This window comes from Crocuta crocuta, unplaced genomic scaffold, assembly GCF_008692635.1.
Source record: "Crocuta crocuta isolate KB4526 unplaced genomic scaffold, BGI_CrCroc_1.0 scaffold317, whole genome shotgun sequence".
Classification (NCBI taxonomy): Eukaryota; Metazoa; Chordata; class Mammalia; order Carnivora; family Hyaenidae; genus Crocuta; species Crocuta crocuta.
In genome coordinates this window covers 422,186-441,973 of record NW_027530984.1, presented here as the reverse complement: position 1 = coordinate 441,973, position 19,788 = coordinate 422,186, and the positions used below count along the sequence as shown (strand labels likewise).

The following is a 19,788-nucleotide window of genomic DNA, read 5'->3' as shown; positions in this document are numbered from 1 at the left end:
TGTGATCATTTCACAGTGTATACAACATCAAGTTATTACGTTGTATACATGAAACTAATAGAATAGAAACTGTTACATATCAGTTATACTCATTTTTTAAAAAAATATGTGGATACTAAAGGTAGAAAATAAGATTACCTAATTACATCTTTCTAATTTTGCTTAATTTGTTTTCCTTATTAGCTAAAGTAGTTTTCAAGTGATATACTCTTAGCATGTCTGAAGCATTATTTTAAAAATTTAAGTATAATTGTTTACATAGTCTAAGGTTAGAACTGAACTGTTTGATGGAGTTATATATAGCATTTTACACTTAAGTTACTATTAATTGTGACTAAGCATTTAACATTTATGTTCAAATTGAATACTATATAGAAAACTATTTTATAATAAGTCCTTATCTGGAAACTTTCTAAGAGGAATAAAATACCAAAGGAATTTCATGATGTAAAAATTTCTTCAAACACTTGGAAAGAGAGCAAGAAAATAGATACGCTTTACTCAGCTATTATTTCATAATGAATATGGCATCAGCTGTATAATAAATATTATTTTTGATACCTATAATTATTATATTACCTAGTTTAATTTTTTATTTTTATTTTGCTGTAATCAAATAGAAAAGTTATAAACCAGATCACAAAAACTGGCTCACAGAATTAAAACTAATTACCTAATCCATAATGTGTGGCCAAACTGAAGTTAGGAAGTCTGTATCTTTAAATTTAAGAGTAGTTTAAAGATATTTGGAGTTCCCTTAACGAGTCTATTTTCAGCCAAATGTTGTGGATCTCAAGTATTTCAATATGTATTAGCATAAAAAGGGCACAAAATAATTAATTTTAGAAGTATTTTGTAGTGATGGAGAAACTGGATTTTGTCACTTTCTATCCTGCATGTGCTTGTTTTCACTTATTTGGTATACATCTAATTCATATTTTCCTAACATTTCCACACTAATGCTGCTTCTTTGGGAAGTGCTACATGTAAACCATGTTCTTACAATTGTATTTTTGGAAAAGCGTGTGGGTGGTGTTGGATTCACTTGAGCAGAATTTTAATTAGATCTACTGCATTCACTTTTATTAGAAGAAAGAATACTAATTCCTTTTTAGCATGCTGACCATGCTTTATTCTGACAGAGGGCCCCCTTTTAATATGTTCTTCAAGTCCCATCATTTATCTTTCAGAATCAGTCATGTCACTTTTCTAACTTCAAAATGTTTGATAATTCCTTTTCTTTATAGTCAAAAGCTAAAATATCCTTATTATGGCATTCAAGGCCGTTTCTGATCTGTCACTGAGATCCTTTGCAGCCTAATCCATCACCCCATTTCTGCTCCTCTGTACTCCAAGCAGCTACCCATGCAGAATGTCCTGGTATACTGGGTTATTCATCATTTCCCATGCAATTAATTTTATGCCTTTTATCCTTCCTTGGAGCTCCTCTATCTACATGGAATATTCTCCCCATTTCTGCCACCCATTCCTTTCACAACTTCTGGCAGGTGGAATCAGGCATTCTTTAAAACCCAGTTTAGAAGACCTCTCTGATATTTTTCTTTTCTCTTTCTCACCCTCTTCTTTTCTGCCATAGGACTTAATCTGTGATTTGCTGCTCTGATTGAACCTGATAGTACAATTGATTGTGTCTGCTCCTCTACCACCTATTGAGTTCCATGATGGCCAGTTTTCAGTTTTATTAAATGAAATGATGTGCCATAAGAGCACATGTGGTTAAAAGCACAGATTCTGAAAATCTTTTGGGGACCCCGTATTCCTATTCAACTACCTCTTATCTTTTCTTTACTGGAAAACTCCTTGAAAGTTCTTTTCCTTTCATTCTTGAAAACTTCCATCAGTCCATCAAATCACCCTGTCAGGGGCACTAATGACTCCATGTTTCTAAATTTCATGGTCACCCACAACTATATGGCCAACTAATCTTCACAAAGAATGAAGAACATCCAATGGAAAAAAGGCAGTCTCTTTAACAAGAGGTGTTGAGAAAACTGGATGGCGACATGCAGAAGAATGAAACTGGACCACTTTCTTACACCTTATAGAAAACTAAATTCAACATGGATGAAAGACCTAAATGTGAGACAGGAGGCTGCCAGAATCCTACAGCAGTATACAGGCAGCAACCTCTTCAACCTCACCCATAGCATCTTCTTACTAGACATGTCACTGATGACAAGGGAAACAAAAGCAAACATGAACTATTGGGACCTCATCAAAATAAAAACCTTCTGCACAGCAAAGGAAACAATCAGCTAAACTAAAAGGCAGCCTACAGAATGGGAGATGATATTTGCAAATGACATTATCTTTAATAAAGAATCAGTATTCAAAATCTATAAAGAACTTACAAGTTCAATACCCAAAAATCAAATAACCCGGTTAAGAAATGGGCAGAAGACATGAATAGACACTTTTCCAAAGAAGACATCCAGATGACTAACAGATGGATGAAAAGATACTCAACATCACTCTCACACTGTGTAGATACAGTCCTTCAACAGTTTATAGTCTCTACCATCAAAATATGTCTAAAATTCTATGACTTCTCACCATCCTTGGAGTCACTACCCTGGTCTAAACTTCTCTAGATTATTATAATAATCTCCTAACTGGTCTTCCTGCTTTTATTTTCACTACCTACAGTACGTAAGGTATACATATCTAGTATATCTGTTATATGTAAGATACATAAGTATGTTTTGGATCTGATAATTACACAAAAGCTTATAAAAATACAATTTCTGTGTTCTGGAACCTATACCTGTTCAAACAACTATTATTCCAAAGCAGTGATGAAATAACACGAGTGGAAGGATATGGACTATAGAAATTCAAAACTGGAAAACATGACATTAGTGATGTTACCAAAAAGAATATGTAATTTGAACTTACTCATATAGGATGGCTCTAGTTTAAGCAGAAGAAAAGAATGGAGAACCTTCTAATCCATTAGGAAGTGAGTGAATGAGCAAATGTACCAAGACATAAATGTGGAGAATCGTCTAAAACAATGAGTAGAGAAACTGAATTCTGGATTATGATGGGAAAATGTGGGTATCAGAAAATAGTAAACTCTGATTGTTTAAGGAGTTTCACATTTATCCCAAGAAATTGCAGATGTATTGACATTTTGGGGGATGGGGACGTAGTAAATAAAAATGCTCCTCTAAGGAGCACCTGAGTGGCTCAGTCAGTTAAGCATCTGACTTTGGCTCGGATCATGATCTCACGGTTCATTGAGTTCAAGCCCCACATCAGGCTCTGTGATGACAATTCGGAGCCTGGAGCCTTCTTCCGATTCTGTGTCTCCCTCTCGCTCTCTGCCCCTCCTCACCTTGCATTCTGTCTCTCTCTCAAAAATAAATAAAACATTTTAAAAAATGCTCCTCTAAGAAAATATCATGACAGTTTAGGTGTAAATGAAGGAGACAGACTTCAGTCTTAAAGGACATGAGTAATAATATGTGGGATTGATGTGGCCATCTAGAAATGGAGCTACAAGGATATATTTGAGATATGTTTCAAAGTAAGAATTGACTGAACTTCATGTCTAATTAATCGGAGGGATTAAAATTTATACTGCCTAGAGTAAATGAGCTTTTATTCATTGTTTTTGATAACTTGGAAGTGGTGAATTTTTTATTCCCTGGATTTTTATATTCTACCTCAGTTACAACCCAGATTATGCGATGTGATAGTCTTGCATTTCACTATTTAAATTCAAAACCATCTAATGATATTTTGTTTAAACTGTAGTGAAAATCTGCAGTGCATAAATGAGAGCAAGTCAGACCCAACTCAGCATATGGTGTTTTAATGGCTGGCATTGAAGGAGTTCTCTTTGCATAGCTGTTGAATTATCGCCACCATTAGCAGGTGTTGCAATGAAATATGAACTGTAATGTTGCCAGTAAAATGAAGTGCGTTTTATAGCATAATGGAAACTTTTGAAAGACCTATAGTTTCCTTTAAAAATTAAGCTTTTTAATACTGTTATTTGATAAGTTCTTTCTCATAGTATTGTCTTCCTAGTACTGTTTTCCACTACTGTATGTTGAAGGAATTCTCAGAATTCCTTACAGATCTTAAACACGTTATAATATGTAACTTACAAATGTTTACAAAAATATTAACACATTTTATCAAATCGGAAACTTGTGCCACATACATAGAAGGTATTTAAAAATATTTCATGATCGAATTTGCAGTCATCTATAATTGGAAAAACTAAAAAGGATTTTACTTTTGTTTTGCAGTGATCAGCATGTTGGTAAAATTTATTTCAAATCCTCTTCCTTTCTGGACTATGTCAGGAAGTCTCTAAAGAAGCTTGGATTAGATGAGTCCAAGGTCAGTAAAACAAACAAACAAACAAACAAAAACACAGGAGAACTTTTATTGGGTAACGAACTGTGATGATACAAAATAATTTGCTTTCTACTTTCCCCCCATTTGTGAAAAACATCTAAATTATATTGAAACCATACCTCCATTACCTTTATTCCATTTCACCTTTCTGGTCAATGTGAGTGGTTTGCTGTTGTACATCTCCTGAGAGATCCCCCTTTAGGTTTATTCAGGTAACATTTATCAATACTCAAATCAAAACAGAGTTAAGAACAAGATAGCAAGATAACAGTCAAAAACAAGATAAATAGGAATTAGAAGTAAAGTAAGAGTAATGAGACAGTAAACTGCATTTATTTAAAGATTTTATAATTAATTCAAATTAAAAATCTTAAATTCTAAAAGCCTTTGAATGGGAGAATCCTGGACAGTGATATCATCATAGAGGGCCCAAGCTAATAATTGAGAGCCTGGTGAAGATAAAATGGTAAGCTAGTTGGCTGGTAGTAATAAATATCCCAACACTGAGAAGAAAAAATAAACTCTCAACTCAAGTGAGTTATTGAGTAAAATATTAAGTTGAACTTGGATCACTCTGGTATTTTGAATTGATTATAAATTGAAATAAAGAATAAAATAGATGTTTAAAGGAATGAAATGGATTTCTTGAAAAGTGGTACAGATGTGATTACATTGTATCAAAGCTAAAAGGTATTGTTATTTATTGTACCAATTGTTACTTTATTATTTAAAGCAATTAGACTGTTAATAATCAGATTCCTCCTCTACAGAATGGCTGTTCAAAAGCATTTCTAACTCATATGATTTAAGATCAAAGTAGGTAATATATGTAAAATACTGAGCACAATGTTTTTACATAGTAAATGCAAACAAAAGTTTTAATTCATTTAGTTTTTATATATAGTTTTATTATATATTATAGATGTTATATATTACATATTAATATACTTTTATATTAATATTATAACATATTAAATTTTATGTATATTTTTATTATTCTGATCTTTGTATACTTTCTGCCAGTAAAATAACACAATTGATAATGACTCTTGTCAACATTTTTATTTAGTCACGAAAGATTCTTCTAGTCTTACATAAATGAATGAGAGCAGGTAATTTTTGTCCTAGTCATTTTATTTCTGGGTTGTTATGTATTTATAATTCATTCTTGAGAGGTTAGGGGGTGGGCAGAGAGAGAGAGAGAGAGAGAATCCGAAGCAGGCTCTGCACTGTTAGCACAGAGCCCATACGTGGGGCTCAGATTCAGGAACCATGAGATCATGACATGAGCCCAAATCAAGATTTCAGCACATAACTGACTGGGTCACCCAGGTATTCTTTATTTCTGAGTTTTTAAAGAAACATTTTTAATAAATCAGACTGGCTTTCCTTATAGTTAGTCTTATTTAGTATATCTGTATTCCATATCTCAATTTTATGTCTTGCAGTAATGTCAAGGATGCAAACCTAAGCATTATTTTCACAGATGAAGGGCTAAGTTTTTACTTAAACTAAAAATATATTATCCTTTGCCAAAAACTAAGTAGTAAAAATCCAGAAAGAATGTTACTTATCCTTCCTGATAGCTTTCTCTTCCCAGGTTTGTCTTTAATAATAAATAGAGTAAATGTTCCTTGATATGCTTATTATATTACTGATAGGAATATTAATAATGGCTAATAGTTACTAAGCACTTGTTATGTTAAGAACATCACAACATTATCTCATTTACTCTTCACAAAAACACTTATGGTAGATACTATCGTTATTATGAATGTAAAGATCTAGAAAGAGAGGTGTCAAAAAAGAGAAGTCATTTTGCCAGAGTCAAAGAGCTAGCAATTAGTAGAGACAGAATTTGAACGCAGATTCAGCTAACATCAAACCCTCAAGTGTTAACCACCACTGTACTGAGAAATGAAAATAAAAGCAAAAGAAACAAAGACTAAAGTAGCTAAGTATCACCATGTAAAATCAGTCTTAAAATTATTCTTTGTATTAGCTAATAGGCAATAATAGTGCCCCACTGATTTTCTCATAAAACTATGTAAGCTCATTAAGAACACATATGTCAGATAAAATGGGTTAGAAGATGAAAAGGAACAAGAAACCCATGCTGGAAGACTTAGAGGGAAGTAGGTATAGAACAAAATAATAAGGTATTTAAAAGGATATACTAGTAAAAGGAAGCAAATAGATGAGTACATCTTTTGGGGGTGGGCCGTTGGTTTTAATTTTAAGCAAGAGGAATTGAGAAAGTTATATCTGTCAGATCAGAGTAGTTGGAAAAAGGATAAACCAAAATCATGTTTTTGATCCAATACAAATTCCTATTATTTTTCTCCCACATAATCAAGTATCGATGCTTAAATTAAAGTTTTGACAACAAGCACAATAAAAAGAGATTTGTGTATGGTTTCATTTTTAAAATGAAATGAATTTTCACATAAGAGTCTAAGCACTGAAAAGTATCAAAACCATTTAAGTTTAAAATTATAAGGAGCACCAGGGTAGCTCAGTGGGTTAAGTGTCTGACTCTTGATTTCGACTCAGGTTGTGATCTCACATTTGTGGGATGGAGCCCCATGTCGGCCTCTGCACTGGATGTAAATCCTGCTTAAGTCAGAATCTCTCTCTCTCTCTCTCTCTCTCTCTCTGCTTCTGTCTCTCTTTCTCTCTCTCTTCCTCTAATCTTCTCCCCTGCTATCTCTCTCTCTCTCAAAATTTAAAAGAAAGTAAAAAAAAAGTTTAAAGTATTAAATATACCAAACACTTAAAAGATCTTTGACTAAATTTATAATCACTTATTGATAAACATATATATAATTGGAAGTGTGGTGAATGCATCGGTGTTTTTCTAAACCTTTAAAGCAAGTCTCTTCATATTCAGAACTATGTAAGCAAGTAAAATGTCTAGAAAATCTCTTTAAACATGCTCTGGATACATTTTTAGTTACAAGAAATCATGTTAAATGTACAGAGGTAAACAGAAAACATTCCCAGGCAAATTATCATTTCAAAGGAGACCAAAGCTACATGTGCTAGATATATAAGTGGCTCGTACACAGCTTAAAAGCTTCGTCCATAATTCCTGTAGTCAGTTGTGAGAGACAGCAGTGGGATTTTCTCTTAGAGCAGGATTTGGCAGTGCTATTGACATTTGGGAAGTCTTTGTTGTGGGGAGCAGTCCTGTGCCTTGAAGGATGTTTAGTAGCATCGCTGACCTCTGCTCATTAAATGTCAGTGGTAAGACGGGGGGCAAGATGGCGGAGAAGTAAGGAGCNCCAGACATTCATTGCCAAAAATTATCTGGGGGTGGTGCAAAATCCTCAATTCTCACCCCCCGTTGAGGTCCACTGTCCTCAGGTCCAAGCATTTGTCATCTTAGTGATTCAATTTGCAATCGTCTAACATTTCCATTATAAAACCCATATATTTTTTAAATGCCATTTTGTTATTTTTTTATTTTTTAATATAGTTTATTGGCAAGTTGGTTTCCATATAACACCCAGTGCTCATCTCAACAAGTGCCCTCTTCCATGCCCATTACCTACTTTCCACTCTCCCACAGTCCCCATCAACCCTCAGTTTGTTCTCAATATTTAAGAGTCTCTTATGGTTTGCCTCTCTCCCTCTCCTTAGCTACTTTTTCCCCTTCCCGTCCACCATGGCCTTCTGTTAAGGGTGTTTCCCCTGTTCCACATATGAGTGAAAACATATATCTGTCTTTCTCTGCTGACTTATTTCACTTAGCATAACACCTTTGAGTTCCATCCACGTTGCTACAAGTGGCCAGATTTCATTCTTTCTCATTGCCATGTAGTATTCCGTTGTATATATAAACCACATCTTCTTGATCCATTCATCAGTTGATGTACATTTAGGCTCTTTCCATGATTTGTTAAATGCCATTTTAGATGTTACACCATGAAACATGAGGGGAAGTAGGGAAGAAGCAATGATTCCGTTCTTACATTTTGAAGACTTTTTATTCAAAACATACCCCTCTTTGATCTCTCTTTGTTTCGATCTAACCACTTATGGGTGATATTGTTTCAGCCCAGTATAAGATATAGGTCTATGTAAGCAGAGTGTTTAGATTCCATAGTAAAGTTAAGCCTAACTCTATAACCACTCAAAACCATAAATATGGGAGAACATCAGCTACTTTGTGTGGGATCTCTTGGCTTCACAAAAACGAAGAAAGAGAAGTATAGCCTAGTTTCATCAGAGTATATTTAATAAGAGCAATAGTCAAAACAGCCATAGTAACCAAGTTATTGTTTTCTGAGCAATCTGTTTTTTAATCCTTTATCATGATGATTGAGCTCTTAAACTAACAACAATTTCCCTCTTTCTTCTAGATAATTTTTCTCTTGAGATTTTTGCTTATTGATAAATTTATTCATGACTCAGCTTCCCACTTTCATTACTTCCCCTCTCTACACGACCCTCTCCCCACCAAGAAAAAGAAGATGTAGTTGATTCATTTGATCTCTTTCATAGTTGTCTGGATAGAATTTTTATGAACAGGAGCACCTGGGTGGCTCAGTCAGTTAAGTGTCCGACTTTGACTCAGGTCATGATCTCACGGTTCATGGATTTAAGCCACATGTCAGGCTCTGTGCTGACAGCTCAGAGCCTATAGTCTGTTTTGAATTCTGTGTCTCCCTCTTTCTCTGCCCCTGTCCTGCTCACATTCTCTCCCTCTCTTTCTCAAAAATAAACAAACATTAAAATTTTCTTTTAATTTTTATAAACAAACACCCTAAATGCAGTAAAGTAAATGAGGTAAAAGAGGGGAAACTGTACTTGCAGGAGGATTTGTACCTAAGTTGCAGCCCGCGACTCCCCAAGCAGTGATTGGACAGAAACCCTTTAAAATGGGCCTTAGGTTTTAGAGGCATTCAGTCTTTATGTATTTGGTCAATGAGGATATTTTTGGACATTCAATAAAGACAATATTTAGAAGCTTTTTCATATTATCTAGGTTTTGTTATATAACAATCTACATAATAATTTGTTTATGTTTTCATGATAGGAAGATCTCCTCCAAAGAACACTTAACTTACTTATTTTTTGCTTTAGCTATCAGGAGGCACCAATTTATATTTATGCTTGATTCCAGCAATTGTCCTTAATTACGTTGTTTTGGTATTATGTTTTTCTCCTTTGAATTGTATACCCCTGAGAATTTATCCTTTCTTTAATGGCCCAACTATTGATATGTTTTTGTGCTTCGTAGTATAAACCACCTCAAATTATCCTTGAGAATGAGCATACTGTTATTAATAATAAAGTTTCCTATAACGAATGATTATACGTATTCATAGCAATAATATTTGGGGGTAAATAAGAGAAAGATTTAACAATTATACTTCTTTTAAATTAAGATCAAAAACAGTATGTCAATATTATATGCAAAGACTAAGCCTAATAACATTTTAATACCAAATGTGCAGAAAATAGAGGGATATTTCCATTATGCAATAGAATATTCATACATAGTATAAGTTTAATTTTACATAAGAACAGTCACATTGACTATAAAAATTATCTATATTCTCCCAGCTAACCACAGAGATGCTTTAGGTACAGAAATGTCTCCCAAACAATGAATGGCTCTAGGAAGTAGTAGAAAATATGATACAATCATTTAAAGAACAGGAAAATATATTACTTTATTTATTTATGGAAGAAAAAGAGACAATTATCTTAGTTTTTAATACTGCTTTTTAAAAAGATTTTTTTTAAGTTTATTTATTTATCTTGAGAGAGAGAGAAAGCATGAGTGGAGTAGAGGCAGAGAAGGAAAGAGTATTTCAAGCAGGCTCCATGCTGTCAGCCCAGAGCCCAACAATGCAGGGCTCAAATTGCAAGATCATGACATGAGCCAAGATCAAAAGTTGGACGATTAACTGACCAACCCATCCAGGCACTCTTAATATGCTTTTAGTAGAGGAGAAAACATCAGTTTTAATGTTACATTATTTTAAATTATTAGAATTATTGATGTGTATAAAATCTGTAAATGATGTATTTAATTCAAATGAAAGAATATGTAATAATTACATGATGTATCAGTAATCATTTTTAGAATAACTATGAGCTGAACTTAATATTTTATATGTAGATTCTGCTTTCATATAGTAGAAAGTTCTAATTTTATTTCCATTAATTAGTTATTGGACAGGTATACATTAGAGAATATAGAAAGAACGTTATACATTATATTTTGCTTTATTTTTAAGAAAATGTATATCTTATTGTCCATAAATTTCAGGCTTATGAATATTAATTATGTACATAATTATATCATTTCTAAAAGTAAGAATCATACTGAGTCACGTTTGCTTTATATATTCCAAAAGATTCATAGTGACACTAATCCTTTGAATAATAGCATGAATAACTTTCTCTGTTAATCTAAGACTGTTAGAACCACTTCAGCTTCATTGCCACTGGCTTTGTCTTCCCAGCTCCCTGCACAGATCAGCTAATGGGCTCACTTTCACATCTACCTACCTTAGTTCTTGAATTCATTATGACCTAGCCACGGGTATGTCAGCAGCCTCAGCCTCACCGTCTACTGGTGAGAATTAAGTTAATTGCTAACCCATGTTTGATCATGTACAATGTGGGAGGATCTCTAAACAGCTGTGTATCTCTCATCCAGTCTTCCAGCCCACTTTCAATGAAATTTCAATATAATCTATGTTTGCTTACCTAGGCCCCCTTATATAAAAAACAACTTAAATAAATAGAGGAGAAGAGACAAATCTCCCATGGAAGGAAATTCCAAATAATCTATTTAGATATTCTACCTCAAGTAGATGCACTGTAACTCCCCACTCCTTAAATGTAGCCCATATGTAGTGACTTTTTTACAAAGTGTATAGTCTGAAAAGTGGAAAAAAGAGGAACATTAGAGTTGAAAAACCTGTCAAACACTATCTTAGCCAGGTAATCAAGGTCTATATCAATGATGTTAAGTTATATTGATAGGTACCCTTGATATGTCAGGAATATGGCACTCTATTTCTGTGGTCTTCCTCTCAAAAACCCATAGCTCTAGTCTAATTATGAGGAAAACATCTGCAAATCCAAGTGAAGGACATTCTACAAAATGGCCATTGCTTCTCAAAACTCTCAAAGTTGCCAAAAACAAGACAAATCTGAGAAGCTATCATGACCAATAGGACTAAATCCAATGTGATACCCTAGATAGGATGGTGAAACTGAAAAGGCATTAGGTAAAAACTAAGAAGTTCTTTTTTAAAAGTATTTATTTAAGTAACCTCTGCACCTAATGTGGTCCTCAAACTCATGACCCTAAGATCAAGAGTCACATGGTCTTCTGACTGAGCCAGCCAGGTGCCCCCAAAGCTAAGGAATTCTCAATAAAGTAATGGACTTCAGCTAACAATAGTATATCAGTATTGGGTTCATTAATTATAACAAATAACCATATTGTAAGGTGTTAATAATTGGGGAAATTTGGTATAGGGTATATAGGAACTCTCTATACTATCTTCAAATTTTCTATAAATCTAAAACTTTTAAAATATAAGCTTATTTTAATAAACAATATGAGAAACGATAATATTTATTGAATCATTGCTTTGTGCCAGACACTGCTAAAAGCATTTTTTATATCACCTTACTGAATACTAAGGATGACCTTATGAAATGAGTACTGTTATACTCATTTTATAGGTAAGGAAATTGAGATGTAGGTTAAATGGATAAGTAGATTTCTTAAGACCAAACTGAAGAGGAAGAATTCCAATCCAGGTGGTCTAACTTTAGACTGCATACTTCTTTTGGTCCTATTTATGTAACTTATTAGCAGACACTGAGCACAAGAAAAATGCTTGTATAGCATTTTCCCAAAACTAGCAGTCATCAGACAAATAAGGAAGAATAAATAGAAAATTCCTGCTTGCCAAGAGACAAAATAAATGTACTTCTAAAGGAGACTGAAGAATTGAGATTTGAAATAAAGGCAGAAGAAATTCAAAGAATGATGAATCTTACCGAAGCATTAGAGATGCTTGTATCCACAACTTTGACTCTTGAAACCTTTGCAGACAAGATGAAGTGGGTCAAGCATATGAAATGTGTTGCACAGTGAGACATATATTGTCTAACACATAGGCTATACTGGAGCTAAAATATTGTCAAAAATTATTTAAAAAGTCTAAAGCACCAGAACATGAACATGACTACTTGTTTACAGTCTCTCACTCCAGTTTCTCTTTAGGACTGGATGTCATTAGGACTGGGTGTCTCCCTGACCCCAAAACTTAGCTCTCTGAGGTAGGGCCCTATTATACAGCTTAACTCATATTAATCTCTTTTTCTGGAGTCTAGGGAATGGGCAACAGAGAGCAATAGAATTCATGATTAGTACTCTCAACTGCAATTCAATGTGCACTTCAACTTGTAAGTTTTTATTTATGTCCTTGCCTAAGTTTGATCTGCACCAGGCAGTGACTTATTTCTGATGCCTTCCTCTATCTGTAGGATGTTGGCCCTACCTAGGCTCTCCCTGACTTTAACACTCAATAATGTCATGTATAAAATGAGATCAGGAAGGCAGGTCTTTCTGACCACGGGTTCTGTCCTGTGCTTTAATAAGATCACCTTTTTGCACAAAAAAAAAAGAAAAGAAAAGAAAAAAGACCACGAAAATATGTATGTTACAGATTGACGTTAGGATTAAATGAGATAATATCTTTTTAGATTTTCCATATAATCTCTGTGATCTAATGTAATGAAGCTTGGAGTTGAGTGAATCACTGAAAAAATTGATTAAAACATGAACACTGAATCTTTCACTCAAAAACATAATTAATATACTTTTGCTCACTAGACTTTTGGTGTAAGCACAAGGCCATTTGTTGTTTTGGTCTTTGCACACAGCTTTGCATGATAGTGTCACTCTTTGGAGTTCTATCTTATCTTTTGTACATCAAGCATACCTCTAAGGCAGTCTACAGTGTCCAGCTTTGGTTCACTTAAAGTTAAACAACAAATTTCCATTTTTAAAAAATGGGAGACTTAAGATGATGCTCTCACCTTTTCAGAATCACACAAAGGCAACAACTGAAAACCGAAACACAATCTTGTTTAACAAAATCAGAAAGCATGTTAAATGTCAAATCACGTGTTTTATGAAGCACAATGAAGGTAAAGAGGGAGGCAGAAAGATACCAAAAGAAAATTACCAGGGTTAAAGATCACTGACAAAACCAGCAACACAGTTCTCTAGACTGTAATATTCTAAGGAGCAAAATCAACAATTCCTAGTTTGGAACAAATGCAATTGATGACCAGGATCATGATTCCCAATTTGGCATAAAAGAGAAACAGAGAATATTGGAGAACCCAAGGAATCACACTGAAAAGCCTTATTTATAGGAAGCAGTATGCTGGTGAGGCAGGATCAGAAAAAGATGATGACTTCTGACTTGTCCTGTAGTTGCTGACCTCAGATGGCTGGAGAGAAGACTAAATAAAGCCTATAATTCAAACACATACACAATTTTGTGAGATGAGAAGTCTTGCTGGCTTAAAGTGCAGGCCTGGATCCAGTCCAATATACACTACTGCATTTGGTTCAGGAGTATTCATTTGATTCAAAGATGGGCAAGATTTTAAAAAGAGCTAGAGAAGGAAAAATAAGATAAAAACAGAGAAGGAGACAAACTATAAGAGACTCTTGAATACAGAGAATAAACAGGATTGATGGTGGTGGAAGGTAGGTTAAATGGGTGTTGGGCATTAAGGAGGACACCTTTTAGGGAGCCGTGGGTGTTAAATGAAAGAGAAAAATCACTGTTCTACTCCTGAAAGCCGAGACTATACTGTATGTTAATTAACCTGAGAATAAAAAATAATTTAAGAACATTTTTTTTTAAATAAAAGGGTTGGTGAAGGAGGTAAAATCTACTTGGGTTCTGTACCAAAGGGAACATCTTTTCTGCAAAGCTGCACTAGAAATTGAGACAAAACCTTATTTTTCACCATTACCTTTTTATACTTCTTAAATTCAAAAGAAATTTAATGCAGTAAGAAAAAGAATAGAAACTTTGAAGATAAATAATAATTTTGTTTAGACTTTTACAAAGAAAATCTGAGTACAAATCCTTTCAGAGTTTTTAGTCTTTTTATACAGTCTTTCATGTGTTTTGACCACATGTAATTAAAAAAAAATTTTTTCAGATGTTTTTATTTATTTCTGAGAGAGAGAGAGAGAGACAGCATGAGCAGGGGAGGGTCACAGAGAAAAGGAGACACAGAATCCAAAACAGTCTCCAGGCTCTGAGCTAGCTGTCTTGAACCCACAAACTGTGAGATCATGACATGAGCCGAAGTCAGACATCTAACCAACTGACCCACCCAGGCGGCCCTGACCACATGTAATTTGACAGCAGTTTCTTCTAGTGACTTTCCTTTATCAATCCTTTTACAAAGGCATCCAATTTAAAGAAACAACTTTTCCTTTTGCATTAATATTTCATGAGTTATGTAATATTTACCTATATCATCACAGTGCCATAACTGGCATAATAAGTTTAGAAACAAATACAATTGACTCAGTAAACAAATTTCAACTGTTGTGAACAGAACCATATATGTTCTAAAAAGTGGCCTGCTAACCACAACAGTTCATTGTACTGTGGAGATCCTATATTTTTTTAGGAAAAACAGAAAATAATGCTTGTTGATGGATTTGTCACGTGAGGGCATTACCTTAAATATGAACTTATGTCCTTATTGTGTTTTTGTTGCCTTTGAATTATTCTCTAGGATATGTAGTTTTAGATATATCATTTTAAATTTTAAATTTTACTCAAAAAAGGTTTATTGAGCACCTACTATGTACCCCAAGCATAGAAACAAGTTAAAGTAGATATTTCATCAACTTGTTGAAATTAAACAATAGGATGTTACTGCTGTTTTTATTTATGATATGCTGAATAGGTACGGAAGATATTAATGAAAGAACTTAGTTTATTGACTTTCTTCATTCATATCATTAGAGTTTTTCAGACACCTAAATTTGTTTTAAATTATTAGTGTTGGTTTTACTTTAGGGTATGTTTGATAAGGAAAAGCGATCTTTTTAACTGTTGTTAAATTTCTTGTTGCTGTTCTTTCTTGAAGCTGCCAGAAAAAGTTATAATGGACTACTACGAGAAGTATAAGCCTCGAATGAGTGAGCTGGAAGCTTTTAATATGGTAAATCTCAGAATTAAACATATTAAATTGGATCTGTTGCTAAACTTGAATAGGGTTCAATTAAATTTTATTATGGGACCAACCAATCTATGTTGTTTTTTTCTTACTGTAGAAAAACCGTTTTGGATCATTTCCTATTTCAGAACTATATTAGGTGTCAGTAATGTAATAAAGAGAACACATGGTAGATTTCTCTTAAAATGTACCCTAAATGCACGGAAGAAATTTCAGAGTTCTTTGAACACATACTGGTCTCAATGCAGTTATTTCCCCAGCATGCCTTTTAATGAATTTCATTCTTAGTACCTCGGAAAGCTCTCTATCACATACATATGACTGCCTTTGGATTCTACCTCAGAGACACTCAAAGGACATTCTTTTCCTATTATTGTTAAAGAAAAATTTTGATCTCTCCTGTATTCATTTTTTGAATATATACAGTTAGTATTGGAGATGTGGCCCTATATAAATTTCTATAGATGCATTTTCTTAAACATAAGTGTGGAGCTAGTTGGGGTTTTTTTTGTTTTTGTTTTTGTTTTTAAAGTTCTGCCATCCTGTCTTATCCTTTCTTTTAGCTGAAAGTTGTTCTGGCTCCTTGTATAGAGGCACTGATTCTTCTGGATCGCCTTTGTTATCTGAAAGAGCAGGTAAGTTGTGATGTTTTCAAATACATAACAAATATCTTTATTTAATCTAGTAAATGGACCCACTATTATCTAGGATAAGTTTCTTTTACATACAACTAGTCAGATATTTTTTCTCATTATATTTTCCAAGTTTAAATATCCATTCCATCTCTTTGTAAACATAAACCTGTGTACAACAGATGTTTTCAGCAAACCTATTATAATAAAGTTTATGTTCTTTTAATTGTATGCTAATTACTATAGGGTAGGCAGTGAACACAACCATCATATATGACATATTATTTAGCTAAATTTAATAAAGGCCAGACGTAAAAGATATTATGTATATATATGTTTCATTTAATGAGAAGTTACCTTTTAAATCACTTTTGGATTTTGCACATATGTAATCTGCATTATAAAAATTTCTTTCTGATCAGTGAAAATTGCTTTTGCGTTTTCACAGCCTTGGTTTTTTTTAATCTATGTTGAATGCCCCAAAACCCTGGTTTTTTGCTTATCTTTAAGGGAAATATTCTTTTGCAGATTTTACACTGAGCTGTGATCAAAATAATTATGTGGACGAACTGTTTAAATTAAACCCATACATGGATTCAGCCTCATGTTTCCACCATAAGCCCCTTATTTTAACAATTTTGCTTTATCAGAATGGGTAATTTTACTTTCTTCTTTTCAACAGGCTACTTGGAACAAATGGATTTTAATAAATGTTTGCTTTTGTTCTAATTTATATTTTTATGGAAAAAACAATTTTTAAATATTTGGATAATTGTGTACTTTCTTAAGCTACCTCTTAACTCAAAATCACTGGCAACCTTTGGTTTCCAACTTCATAGATGACAGAATCAGGCCTGTTTTACTAGGTACTCATTATTTCCCTTTTCAAAACAATTTCTATTGACCTAAATAAAATAAGTAAATGGCAAAAAAAATAAATTAAATTAAATAAGTAAATGGTATGCACAAAGATTAATAGATTGGTAATGAAATAATAGAAAACATATAAATATTAACTTGTTAATAAAATATTGCTTAAATAGTAATATCTTAAATATTATTAAACAATATTTTATTATTATAAAAGTAACACATATATGTCAGAAAATTTTAAATGAATATAAACAAGAAAATTAAAAATAACAAAGAGTCCCATCTTTCAGCACTAACTTAAATTTTTATTTTGTTTTCTAGTGCCTCTTTCTAATGTATGTATGTTACACACATATGTATGAGCACATTATTTCTGCTTTAATTAAAATCTGGAGCACCTGGGTGGCTCAGTCAATTAAGCTGTCTGACTCTTGATTTCAGCTCAGGTCATGATCTTGACCCAGGTCATGATCTCACAGTCCAGAGACAGAGCCCTGCTCAAGATTCTCTCTCTCTCTCCTTCTACCCCTCCCTGTTCTCTAAGATAAACTAAGATAAGATGATGATAAGAATAAGGAATCAAATTATAAGTGCAGTTTTGCATCTAATCTGTTTCATTTATTTTATTAAGAATTTTCTCATCTCAGCACTGGGTGTTATGTGGAAACTAATTTGACAATAAACTATTTGTAAAAAAAAAAAAAAAAGAATTTTCTCATCTCATTAAATATACTACTGAAGCTCAATAATGTTTCATCATATAACAATTTCTTTAAGTAATACCCAATTGTTTTCTACCACTTCCACTTTTTCACAATTTCAGCAAAGAGTAACTGTGTAGTTTACTATCTTACGTACATCTTTATTTCCTCAACATAAATTCCTGTAGGTCAAATTGTTAAATATTCATTCAGCAAAGAATAATTTTCTTTTATATACTTTGTTTTTTATGTTGTTTTTATATTATATTACAATATATAACCTGACTCCTCTTTCATTCTTATCTTCAACAACTTGCTATGTATTTAAATCATTTATCAATTTGCAGGAACATATTGCCTGGTCTGCACTTGTGAAGTTGTTTGATCCTGTGAAATCTCCCAGATGTTATGCTATTATTGCTCTGAAGAAGCAGCAATGATTTCAGTTGAAACAAGGTATTAGATGTATCTGTTTGTGGAAACTATCACTAATTTTGCTCTTCTAAACATTTATGATGTTATGTAAATATTTGAAAAACATTGCTCTATATTTTAAATAAACAATGCAATGATAGCTAACCACAGAATATCATAATCCATTTTTCCATTGTCAAAGCATACATTAATAAAATAAGAACTCATGAAAATATTAAAAAAAGTATTGACCTACATTCCTGAGTTCATATGTCAATAGGACATTGTAATCTGACCTGTTTCCTTTTAAGTATTTGAGACCCTTAATATTTGCTACATACCACATTTTGACTTTTATTGATTTAAAAACTTTTACTGACAGAGGAAAGATATAGGTGTATATATAATAAAATTAGTACAGAAAATCATTTGCATTTTCCTCCAGATTTTGGAAGGATTTTCCATGTAATCTGGATGGAAAAATCCTAAAAAGAACAAAACACCCAGGAGCCAGGCAGATACAAAAAGTGCTGAATATGTGTTTTCATCTAAGTTACATGAGAAAATATTCTGTGCCCTTAAAGGAATATGCATCTTGTGAGATTCACTTTAAGGAATCTTGAAGCTATCTATCTTATAAAGAGATGAAATTACCTTGTGCTCTGTAGAAAGCCAATCTGTGAAAAGCAAGACTGAATGAAAGAAGGCCAGGGCTATGCCCAGTGTGGTACGGGTTCTTTTCATGTGCAGAAATCTTGAGGATGGGCATGGAGGAGGGCACTTGTGGGGATGAGCACTGAGTGTTATATGGAAACTAATTTGACAATAAACTATTTGTAAAAAAAAAAAAAAGAAAGAAATCTTGAGGTTTCTAATGTACACAGAAGATATGGGCAGTTGGCAAAATCTTCCTTGGTGCTCAGCAAAAGACCATAAAATTCTCCCAGCAGAAGAAGTAACTACTCTCTTAAATTTTAGAGTCTATCCACAGATGGAAAGAATAATTTTTTTGCTTTGGGTTGTGATAGGATGTTTGCAGCCAGGATATATGTGAAGGATCAGATACTTTGTATAGGTAGTACAATACTAGAGAAATTAGCCACTTTTTATGCTTTTTATTATGGAACATTTCAAATATGTTCAGAAGTGAAGAGTAGAGTCTACCGAATCCCATGTACTGATCACAAACTTCAATAATTATCAACATTTTCCCAGTCTTGTTTCATCTATACACTTGCATGTACACATTCACATTTGCCGCCCCACCCACTGCTCCCAAATATGTAAGATTTTGAACTTGTGCTCTGATGCCTAAATATTTATATGACATTATCTTCTCATCATAATAAAGAAAAGGAAAACCCTCCTATGTGTAAAGATCTGTTCAGTCGAGAGAAATGAATTCCAACTATTTCAATACCAAGGAAACTTTGTAGTAACTTCCCCATGCCTTACAACATTGTCAGAAATCGTGTTTATCAATAAGTGCTTTCTATTTTTAATAGAGACATTTG

At 33.3% G+C, this 19,788-nt stretch overlaps 1 protein-coding gene across 1 annotated transcript in view; it reads left to right on the top strand.

Annotated features, from left to right (window-relative positions):
• Positions 1-19,575, top strand: part of METTL25 (methyltransferase like 25) — a 105,134-nt gene extending 85,559 nt beyond the window's left edge. Inside the window, exons 9-12 of the mRNA XM_077770192.1 lie at positions 4,281-4,374; positions 15,565-15,639; positions 16,218-16,289; positions 18,208-19,575. Coding sequence (XP_077626318.1) covers positions 4,281-4,374; positions 15,565-15,639; positions 16,218-16,289; positions 18,208-18,300 — 334 coding nt within the window. The 3' untranslated portion in view covers positions 18,301-19,575. The remainder of the gene's footprint in view (positions 1-4,280; positions 4,375-15,564; positions 15,640-16,217; positions 16,290-18,207) is intronic.
• Positions 19,576-19,788: the final 213 nt, after the last annotated feature.